Source organism: Cystoisospora suis (genome assembly GCF_002600585.1).
Source record: "Cystoisospora suis strain Wien I chromosome Unknown contig_5155, whole genome shotgun sequence".
Classification (NCBI taxonomy): domain Eukaryota; phylum Apicomplexa; class Conoidasida; order Eucoccidiorida; family Sarcocystidae; genus Cystoisospora; species Cystoisospora suis.
Window position 1 is genome coordinate 1 of NW_027157947.1, and position 10850 is coordinate 10850.

General features: G+C 50.0%; 3 protein-coding genes across 3 annotated transcripts in view; 1 reads left to right on the plus strand and 2 right to left on the minus strand.

Moving 5' to 3' along the window:
- Window positions 1–609: 609 nt before the first annotated feature.
- CSUI_008934 (uncharacterized protein) lies at window positions 610–970 on the minus strand (the record flags this gene model as incomplete). Its single annotated transcript, XM_068069053.1, has 1 exon — window positions 610–970. A coding segment is annotated over one exon (177 nt), but the record flags the coding sequence as incomplete, so codon positions are not given.
- A 246-nt stretch (window positions 971–1216) lies between these two features.
- On the plus strand, window positions 1217–3796 carry CSUI_008935 (uncharacterized protein). Its single transcript, XM_068069054.1, has one exon. The coding sequence runs from the start codon at window positions 1620–1622 to the stop codon at window positions 3606–3608; it is 1989 nt and encodes a 662-aa protein (XP_067918969.1). The 5' UTR covers window positions 1217–1619; the 3' UTR covers window positions 3609–3796.
- A 2022-nt stretch (window positions 3797–5818) lies between these two features.
- CSUI_008936 (aspartyl aminopeptidase) overlaps window positions 5819–10850 on the minus strand; it is a 12590-nt gene continuing 7558 nt past the window's right edge. Inside the window, exons 9-13 of the mRNA XM_068069055.1 lie at window positions 10491–10580; window positions 9674–9745; window positions 8752–8920; window positions 7421–7521; window positions 5819–6935 (exon numbers count right to left, since the gene is read on the minus strand). Of these exons, the coding sequence (XP_067918970.1) occupies window positions 6888–6935; window positions 7421–7521; window positions 8752–8920; window positions 9674–9745; window positions 10491–10580 (480 nt within the window). The 3' untranslated portion in view covers window positions 5819–6887. The remainder of the gene's footprint in view (window positions 6936–7420; window positions 7522–8751; window positions 8921–9673; window positions 9746–10490; window positions 10581–10850) is intronic.

The following is a 10850-nucleotide window of genomic DNA, read 5'->3' on the forward strand; positions in this document are numbered from 1 at the left end:
GCCGCTGGTGGGTTCGAGAGAACACCAGCGCAGGCAAACGCTAGGGAGTAATACTTTGCATGGAGTGGTCCTCGTGTGAAAATAAAAATTTTTTTTGTGCAAGTGCGAGGAAGGGGCTACACGAAGGCTTTCTTTCGTGCAAAGCTACGTGAGAGGAAGAGCTCACTCGAGCCTCCCCTCCCGAACGCTTTGTTACAGACACACTCCCAGCACGGGTGGTTACTTATACCACTGAGCATTAAGTGCTCTGTCTGCAGCAGTTACGGGCTACGAGCGGATCGCGGTTGTTGCCGATGGTGTTGGTCGTGGCGTAGCTCACGCGTACCCTGTTACTTTCGTGGATAAGTGGTGAACCGGGACACACGAAGAACGTTTCACGGGGAGACCCCGTGATTTGCTGGAGATAAGACTCTGTGTTGTGAAGCGAGTACGGAGTCCCGACGCCCGCGCGTGGTCACCTGATCCTTCCACCACTACACGAATCACAAACAAGTCCGCTTACGGTCAAAATTAGAGAATGAAGGGGGGGGGATGATTGCTGACGACGATGTTAGTACTTCGAAAGATTCGACAAAAAAACGGAAACTATATCGAAGAGGAGAGACAGGTCACCGATAGATTTCTTTTGAAAACTCAGAAGCGTTCAGGTCTTAGCACTGTTTTATAAAGAAGAGTTTGTAAGACTGCAGGATCAACAAACGTAGACGGCCATTCTGTAGTGCGGTGGTATCAAGCCAATACTTGGAAAAATGAATATGGTCGCAGAGATTGCACGTGGACCCTCTCTCTCTTGTTAAAACCCACCTTTCTCCTCCTCTTTCTCCTTCGTCATTACCAAAACCACAACATTTTCTCTTTCTTCTTGTTCTTCCGCCTTGTCCTCACTCCGCGTGTCTCTCTCAAACACTCCCGGCGGTGCGCCTGTAATGCACCGGGAAAGAAGTCCCAACACTTCCGTTTCTCTCTGTTTCCAAGCAGGTGATAGGGAGGCAATAAGAGTAAGAATCATCAGGTAGGCGCTAAGAAAGGAAGTATAGCCGGTGTGTCTGAGAAGCGAAAGTGTACACATGACAGCTACACAAGCTACTCTCTCTTCTCATGCTCCCTGAACCCCTCTTCCACGTCAACGCGGGCTTCACAAACCGCCCTGCTGGCTTGTCTCTTCTCTCACCCAACCACCTGCGCCAGCAGCGTTGGCGGGGTGCTATTGAGGAGTGTCTTCGCAAGCAGGGGACCTGTTTTCTCCCTCCCTCACCGTCCCCGTCGAACTTTTGTGTCTTCGGAACTTCAAGTATCTGTGCTACTCTAGTCTCGCACAAACTCCTTTTCTTCGCAAAAAAAGAAAGTGACGGAGAGCTAGATAGTGTTCGCAAAACTCAACACCGGTAAAGACGGGCTGTCCCATGAGAACGTGCCACCCTGAAGAAACCACAGGGTCGAGAGGGCAAGGGAGGGATTGGAGAACGTTTAGTGCTTTTGCTGTGATGCGTGTGACAGTAGACTAGAAAAGAGTCAACGTCATCACAGTTTTCTGTGTTTACAACACGAATGAAGAGTGCTGTTTAGCCCGCTTCCGCTGTACGCATGCAGCATCCGCGCATCCGTACGTCCATGTCGGTATGGGCACTCCTGTTCCGGCAAACTACTACATCTATCCTTCGCCCAAGGAGGAACTGCAGCCTGCTCCTCTGTTCGTTGCCGGCACTCTCTTCCTCTCTCCTCTCACGATTTCCTCTGTCATTCATATAGACTGTCCCCCTCGACCGCCCGTCATTCAGTTTGAAAAGTTTCGCTTACCAGTGGCACCGAGCCTGTTTTCTGGTAGAATGTGGCAGGTCCTGTGTTCCCGTGACGGTCGAGTATTCCCGATGGGCAATCTGGAAATGGAGACCTCGACGGGGACTTCTGGGGGGGCCGGCGGAGACAAGAGGGACCTTCTTCATTCGACGGCGGCGGTACGAGGGCCTAGGCTTTCAGTTTCTCTTTTTTCCTCGGACAAACTTATTATAGTTTTTTTGGGCTTGCTGGGGTTGTTACTTTCCGATGCACTCGCGCCCTCTCTGGCATTCCCTTCGAACTTAGCGAGAGTGGTTGTCTATTGCGGGACCGGTGAAGATGGACAAAAGATCTGTGACGCGTACATTCCTTCAAATCACAGAGTACAGAGAGAGTTCAGTTACAGGGAGGGCAGTAACCAAGAGATAGTGTTCGACGTGGAGATGTGTACGGCACTGGAGGGCTATTTGTACCGGGTTGAGGATGGTCGCCCGGCGCAGCATTTTCTCTACAGTCTCATGGAAAAAATCCGAAATGATATCGAACGAATGAGGGGTCCCATCCAAACCTTCTCGGGGCGGATGGCTGGTGGTGAGCGGGTTGAGTGGCCTGACGATCTGCGATCTGATCTGGGTGACCGATCCGAAGAGAACGTGGATGCATCAACAGATCCATACGGGGCACTCCGAGCAGGTATGTACTTATTCGACTGTGTTGAGGGCCCTCCCGTGAGGTGCTCCGTTACGCTGCCCCCAGCCACGAGAAAGCATAGGCGGTACGAGCGCACCAACAGGTATGGAGAGACAATGCTCTTTAATTTGATATGGGACGCCGAGTACAACGAGCACCTCGGTGAGGGTACACCAGCGGAGGAGTTCCTGTACTATGTTACGGAGTTCCTTACAGAGCAGTGGGATGAAGGAGGGTTGCAGCCGGGTAGCCATGCTTTCTATCTCAGTCTCCTTGACGGATTAAGGTCACATGATCACGGAAGACAACTTGACTTTGAGCCTTACAATGAGTGGCTTCGCGCAGTTATCAAGTTCTTCTGTGGGGGCTCTCCGGGAGAAAGATTTTGTCGTGTCGAGCTTCCACCTAACCGACGAGTAAACGAGGTGGCCAGGCTCAACAAGGGCACGGAAGATGAGATAAAGTTTGTCCTCGACATGGGTACAGAACTCCAGGTTTATCTGAATGGAGACGACGCTGAGAGACGGAGCACAGCGCACGAAATTCTAGACAGGCTCATGGTAGCGGTCCAGGAAGAAATCGCACGGGTGCATGGTTCCGTTCATGACTTGAAGGACGAGTTTAGCGGTGCTGCCCTGATGGATTGGCCTCCGCCGCTGCAGTCTGATCTAGGTGAACCATCCGAGGGCCCACCGGCCCTGGAAGAACAAGGCCCAGCTGAAATTGTCCGAGTGGGTTACTACCATTACCAGTGTCATGGAGGCCGCCGTGTGACGTGTTTTGTCATACTTCCTCTAACTAATAGAGTTCAAAGGACATTTGTGCGCAGCAGGGGCACTCCAGATCAGATTACCTTCAAAGTACAATGGGACCGAGATTTCGACGATCTGGTCAGCGCTGACTTCAGCGTCTGGCGGAAATTTTTAGAACATGTTCTGGATGATCTTACTTACAGTTGGAGGTTCACCCAGGGCTCCGTGGACGGTATGCGTTATGGTGATGATCTTGATATCCAGGTGAGAGAGTTGCAACAAGCCCTGGGGGGCACTACGTATGTTGATATTCCGGCGGAGATGTCGCCAGAAGACCTCGGAGATATAGTTGTCCGGTACGTGGCGGGGGAAGGACCCATCGTGGAGTAATGAGCTTTGCATTCGAGACACTTGTTTCTGCCATCTTGACAACTGCCTGTTTCGTGTGAATGTCCAACAAGGCTGTTGAGTTTTACCAGCCTTTTTGGCTCCTTATGATGTGAATGGCAAGCACGCCACATCGGTCTGTTCAACCTTCATATTTTGACTTCCCTTCGCGTATGAAAGAAGCAGCCGTGTCCAAAATTTCTTTGTAAAGTGTACTTCAGGCCGGTGATAATGGGTGCTGATGCTGACCTCCTTTCCCTTGCTTTACGATTTTCATCGAACTTCAAATACGTAGATAGGGCGGTAGGTAGGAAGAACAAAAAACCCTAAGGTAAAATAGCAACTATTCCGAGAAGGATTTCTTTCGCTTTTTCCTATGCGATTACTCGGTCCCCGGGTGGTACCAGTTCGCATGATGGCACAACGAAAAAACGGAAACGCAGGCATACGATGATGAGATAGCACAGACAGAGACCTGAAAGCAGTATCAAGAGCAAGTATGCTTCCAGGACCCACAGAGCGGATGCGCAAGCAGTAGAGAGAATAGAAGTGCACCCACCTTTCCGACCGCGAAACAAGCCACGCAGGAAGATTGGGCTCGTCTTCCTCAATATCATCGTCGCAAGCAGTACAGAGAAAATAGAAGAGCGTCCGCCTTTTTGACCGCGAGACAAGCCACGCGGCACGACTGAGCAGGTCTTCCCCCCAAAAAATCATGAAGCGATAGATACGCAGAAAGTCGAAAAATACGTACGCCTGTCTCTAAACGAGCAACCGGATGCCGCCACCACGGGTCGTCCTGGGCGACCCCCCGATAAGAGTTTCGGACACACCGGCTGGACAGATAGAGATATGGATACATAAAGAAACGGAGATTACGGGGGGGTTGAGAACTACAGATGGGTGGTTCTTTAAGGCTCCACGAAAAACGATCACCTGGACACAGGGAGGCCATCACTACCTCCGCCACTACACAATCATGAAGAAAACTGCTACAGGGCTGCTGTATAGATCTCATTCATCATCAGTCATTGAAGTTTACATCATATACCTCTGTATTTTGTTCTGTACTTACATACACATATATATCGAAATACAGAGAGAAATATGAGAGAAGAGACGCTGTTGGAGCAACAGTAGTAGTACCCGTGGTATGTAGACTCACCACGCTGGTCCACAGGTGTCTGGCTATAACATTATCCCTGTTCAGCTTTCTACATCCACCGACCTATCTCTGCTGTGCCTGAGTGAGTGTGATGATGCCACGGGATTAGAGGGGAAATATACAAGATTAGTATTCTAAGAGATGACGGATAATAGATGGTTGTGGATAACACATTTCTTTATAAGCACACACGAATGTACAGATGGGTATACTCTGCCTCAAGAAGGAATCTCTGAATTCCTTCCACTCTTCACAGAAAAGCAACACATGAAGTACATGGAGTTCGGAGTGGGGAATAAAGACGACCAAGAAGAGTGGCGAACGGCTCTCCTCTCCTAATTTCTCGTGACTTTGAAAACGCGCTGCAGCCCCGCAAGATACGGAGGAGCATGGTTGACTTCTACTGCATCGCGTTATTCCCTCAGGACATCTGTCATACCGCAGGAAGGAAAGTGCCCTCAGGAGTGTGTCGCTTCGAGCCGGAGCTATGTGATCGGCCTTTCGTTTTCTCGTTGAAGCGTCATCTGCTGAGGCGGGTTTCCGGTGGTACCAAGCGTGTGCCTTTCGATGAGGACCGAGACAGAGCAGGGGAAACCTCTGGGCCGGCCCCCTGTTCGTCATGCTCGTTTCTGCTTCCTTGGTATGTACTCAATCCGTCGACACCCAACTAGTATCGGCTCTCGTTTACAACTAAGGAACCAGAGCCTGGAAGAAATCTGCGCTCTAATGAGTGGTGTGACGTGGAAGAACCCGTGTGTGGTGCTCTCTGGCGGCGCCGTAGTATGAAGTGCCGTCGCCTTAAGTTTTTCAGGTTCTGCCTGTACTGGCTACGGGGGCTTCGCCGAGTTCAGCAGAGCTGCCCAGCAAACCTTCGACTGTTCTAGGTCCTGGTTTTCTTCAGCTCCGGCTGACGGATTAAGAGGAATAACTCATAAGAAAAGGCGGGTCGTGAGACGCCGCTTGACAGCAGTCCGGGCCATGAAGGCAGGCCGTCCCTGCAAATAAGGCAGGAAACGCCTCTCGTTTTCTTAGACAACCAACGAGATATTCGCCTGTTAGATGGAGCGAAGGAGAAAGAAACACTGCACGGCTGCGGGGATGGACATTTACTCGGGAAGCGCCGAAAACTGCGGGATACCGCTGAAGGTTCGATTTCTGTTCCCTCCCGCTCAACTATACGCTTTCGAGGGCTTGCTGGCGTTCTCCCTCCTTGGCAACCTTTGCCTCGCCTGGTTCGTACAGAATGATAACGGGGACGCTCGCTGAGAGGGGGTCCTCTTCCCCTTTTCCCGAGGTCGCAACAAACAATCCAAGCAGCCTCATCTGCAAGCGGACAACCCAACCGGGTGCAGCGAAAAGAGGCTGGCTCTCTTTGTTGACGCCTGTAGGCTTCCGCAACAGATGAAGCACGTCGGTCTACATCTCATTATGAGCGCCGTCCACGGCACCGCGGGGTCGTCCACGTTTTCCCGCTCAGCGAATCATTCCCCAGCAACTGATCACAAGCTGGGTGAGGTAAGAAGGAGCATTGGTCGTCCAAATTTGTCCTCCCGGAGGTGTACGAAGTACAGTTCGGAGTCACAGGGCTTGTAATAATTGGCAGGGAGATGAGGCGAACACAAAGGTTAACAGGAAACTACGTTTACCTCATCTGCATCATCTGATGAAGCCGGAGTAGGAAGAAGTGTGGATTTGTCGAAGGACACACGGTTCTTTCTTCTAGTGCTCTCCGTGCTACCGCCCCTTTTTAGAAGTGATCTTTTTTCTTGAGATCGGCGTCCGCGCTTGGCGGCTCATGAATGACCTGACGATCTCGCGCCATGGAGCACCTTCGGGTCTCCCTCTTCTCCATCTCCCCCCTGCGTTTTCTGACTTGGCCTCCTCATCCTCCTCCCCCGTCTTTTCCTCCTTCTGATCGATCGCTGCTCCAGGAACTAGATTTGCGCACTCGAAAGCTCCGACAAAAGCGGCTCTGTTGAGGGGTTTTTCTTATTCGAGACCGTGAGACGTTACGTCATCTGCATACAAGATTTATTATCGACCTCCGATACACACACCGGCGGACTTCTCGACAAGAAATCCCCGTGCGCTTCGTGAAAGAACACGACGGGTGTTCTTCATTTCTCGAACGACTCATCCAAAGCGCGGAAATGTGCGTAAAACGCCTGTAGGCAGAACGCAGAAGGGGTAGAGATCCGCACAAAAGAGGCGAAAGACAATACAGGTATACAAACCAATAGCCAAACTGAGTGTAGACTGGTAACCCGGTTTCGGGAGCAGTTGATGAAACTACTGCATACACATGCATAGCTCGTGAATTCTCGCCGACAAATCGAAAAGAATTAGAGCGTTGGAATCTGCACTGTATCTCGGGTCCTCAGTCCGCCAGTAGAACTCACTATACCCGCACGCACGTAGGCCTACATACGCGCACACACCTGCTCACGTACGCACCGTGAGGGTGTACGTACGTATGAGTTTTATACATATATATATATATATATACAACGGGCGGCGTCCACGGGGCTTCTGATACGAAAAGCGACACGCACTTGCAAGTGCGTGCCCGAGGGTGGGGCACCAACAGGCATGCAGAGAAGCATGACAACCAACCGACAGGCGCGTCAGGAAAAGTATGACAGAGGCTAACCTGGAGGAGGCTGAAGAGCGCATCAAGATCAAGAACTCCGCAAACCTCGCGGCACGAGTGCATTGCCCATTGAGGAATACCAATGTCTACTGTACGTACACCTATAAAAGAGGTGGCCCAATGGCCGAGAAACAAAAGAGCTCAGAACCTAATCGGAGCGGAGCCTTTTCTGATACCGACACCTGTTTGTCATTTGAAGGGATGAAAAGAACTATGCAACGTCCGAGCCAAAAAAGCACCTGTTATCTGTACGTAGTAGGTAAGCGCTTTCTCTCTGTAACTACGTGTACCACTACACATGCCCTTGCTAGTATGTATGGAGCGCCGTGTATCTGATGCAGTCTCCGTTACCGCCCCTCCCTTCCGTCGAAGGTGACTGCTTGAGAACCGAGGTCTCTCGAGATTACACAGGGAAGATCGATCCATCCATCTCTACCAGCTAGCTCCGAAGTCCGTAAGCACTTCACAACTAACATCATTCTTCTGATGCTTTTGCGATTATTATCACCCTTAACTTCCACATGAAGTCACTTGTGTTTCTTCCCTCCACGCAACCGTCATTGTGGTCTTCCTGCATTAAAGCCCGGACTGGCGAACAAAATACTGCGAATGGTGAGACTGGTATCCTTCATGACTGAGCTGTCACGCATCCCCTCCGGCAGTTCCCAGAGAGGGCGAGAACGCGAAGAAGAGACATCAGCCGGCCTGTCGGCCCTCGAGTCATTCCAGTACTTTCGACAGTAGAAGGGCTTTCGATAGAAGATATCGCTGCGTGAGAAGCCGTTCGGTGATACTGTGGATACACTGGCACATGTGAACGGTACTGAAGAACATGACGTAACAGCATATATACATGCACGTGCTTCTATATATGCCTTGTGGTTTTCTTTTTGTAATGAAAAAACTACACACCCAGGAGTCTTGGCAAGAACACTTGTTGTTAGCTGAAACATCCAGCCCCTTGGAGACACTGAGCGTCTCACACGTAACCGTGCACATCCGGCTACGAAGTGTCTATACGTGTCTGGGCGTACGGCTCTCTTCTTTTCCCCATGTGCGGCCAAAAAGTATGTATCCGACAACGGAAATCTGACAGATACCTCTATGATACACACAGGCTGAAAGATATACTTCCTCTGTTCTATGGAGGCTTTAATGATGCTCACGCGGTCAACAAAGCAATCCGATACCACGCTCCCTTCTCTCTTCGCTCTCTCTGAGACACACCCCAGCTGACTCTGCGTAGACCGGAGAACGACGAAGTCAAACTTTACTGGCGGTGACATAGACGGTGAGAACGAATAGTAATACCCCCTCCTTGTCCCTCTTACCAAGGCGCGAGCTCAGCATGGGGCCAACTGTACTCCCGCAACGGGAATCGTTCTTGACAACGAAGTCCTGAACTTCGACGCCTGCTCTAGAAGCAATGGCTTTAATCAGTGCCATACTCTCTGCATTCGTCGTATATCTTTGATTTGCATTTTCTTTGAGGACTATACCCTGAGAAAAGAATTCATGGCGACACACGGGAACAGAAACAGCTAGAAAAGAACCGAAGAGAGGAGAAGCTGCGCGTGATAGTGATGATTCACTCGGAAGTCGGTCTCCGCATGCGAAGCGCTGATGTGGAACCATCCGGACTTACATCCATATACCCTGGTACATGATGCACGGAAAACAAGTGTCAGTTACACTACGCCTGCGTACACAGATGTATACGGGTGTACGGCAAGAAAAAGCAGACACGTACCAAAGTGAAGGACAAATAAGGAGACGGAGACGAAAGAAAATGAAAAAAACTGTAATTGTTAGATATGAGAACCTGCGGGACGCACGGTTCATTCACTTAGCTCGCTCCTTCCCCATGTCAGTCATGGAGCAGGGCTCCCGTCCTTCATCTGTAACAACATGCCGGAAACAACCGCAAAAAACCCGCTACACCTGAAAGACACCACCGGTAGAGGTACATATGTATTTGTCCCTTCGAAAACAACACAGGAGGACGGTAAAGGAATCCAGAACTTAGACACGAACACATGTATATTGTAGCTACAGAAAAGTGAAAAGAGTATGCGCGCAGTGAGGGCGTGTTCTGAAAGTGAATAGACGCTTGCACGCTCCTTTCACTATCACTTTGGGGTGATAGCAACGCTTGAGAAACTGTTCTGCGTGACATGAAGACAAAGCGGGAGAGGCAAGGAACGACCAATAAGAGCCCAGAGACAGAAAGGAATCACAGGTCCTCACGCCTACCTTTTGGAGCTGTGGTTTATTCTGTCCTTGATGCCGATCTGCGTAGTTAGGATGCACCCCATGCGCCATATCCTAATCAGAATGTACAAGGACGCATCTTGCGGAAAACGAAGAATTACTACACACAAGAACAACAAAGTTGTCGTGATCCAAGAGAAATACCGCATCAAAAAACTAAGCAAAAAAGCAAGATGATATCTCTCTACAGCCAATAGGCTCTTGAATGTGTACATCATGTATACCCATGTTAGGTGTGTAATGTACACAAACGTGGGCTGTTTCGACATCCTTTGAAAAAAACAGATAATTTCACTCTCCTCCCCGATGCTTGTTGAGACGAGCCACTGCAGTAAGACCGTAAAAAAAGGGAGAACTTTTTCTCATTCTCGTCCACGAGAGCATGACAAGAGAACGACGAGACTTCTCGGTTGCTAGCGCTCCACGATTCACACAGATCCTCCGACCGCAAAGAAAACATAAAGGTACATGAAACGAAGAACTGTAGCAAGCGAATTGAAGGAATTCTTCGCCCCAGCTGTTTTGTAGTAAGAGAGGAGGTACGTGGTTCTTTTCCGCTCTTCCGAAGAAGGAAACGTGAGGCGACCATCCAGTTATGCAATAGTTTCACTCTAAACTTTTTTCCAGATAAGCGAGCGGGCTGCAGAAAGAAACACCGTACAGACTTTCGCCAAAGAAAGAAAAGGCAAACTCACAAGCGCCGGAATGAATCTTTGGCTCGTCCGAAACCAAAGCACAGATAGAAAGCGTTTGAATGTGACTAGAAAAAGCTTAGCCAAAGACGAGGATAATAACTTACAGAGCTGACGATAAAGGAACGTGCCAAGACCTGAGGAAACCACCCTGCTGCACCTGCACCCATGCCCGCTACAATCCTCTCCATCCACATCTGTGGGGTACACAAATAGTAGAGTGAGGACAGAATTACAAACGAACGAAGGCCTTGAGCTCTGATTCGCGAAGGAAACAAGGGAGCGTCTCCGTACCATGCATAATAGCAAATCCTGTAACTTTGCCTAGATAAGTATCTGAAACACACGAGAATCCGCAGCGTGAAGGATCGAGTAAAGGCAGCCAAAACCCCCCAAAAGAACAGGTAGGGACACACCACAATGGTGGTCAGCCATCTAATATAAATCTGAGCACGGTCCATGTGTAT

What these genes read in the sequence shown, in the direction of transcription:
- CSUI_008935 (XM_068069054.1), top strand. Translation starts at nt 1,620, where the DNA reads ATGGGCACTCCTGTTCCGGCAAACTACTACATCTATCCTTCGCCCAAG.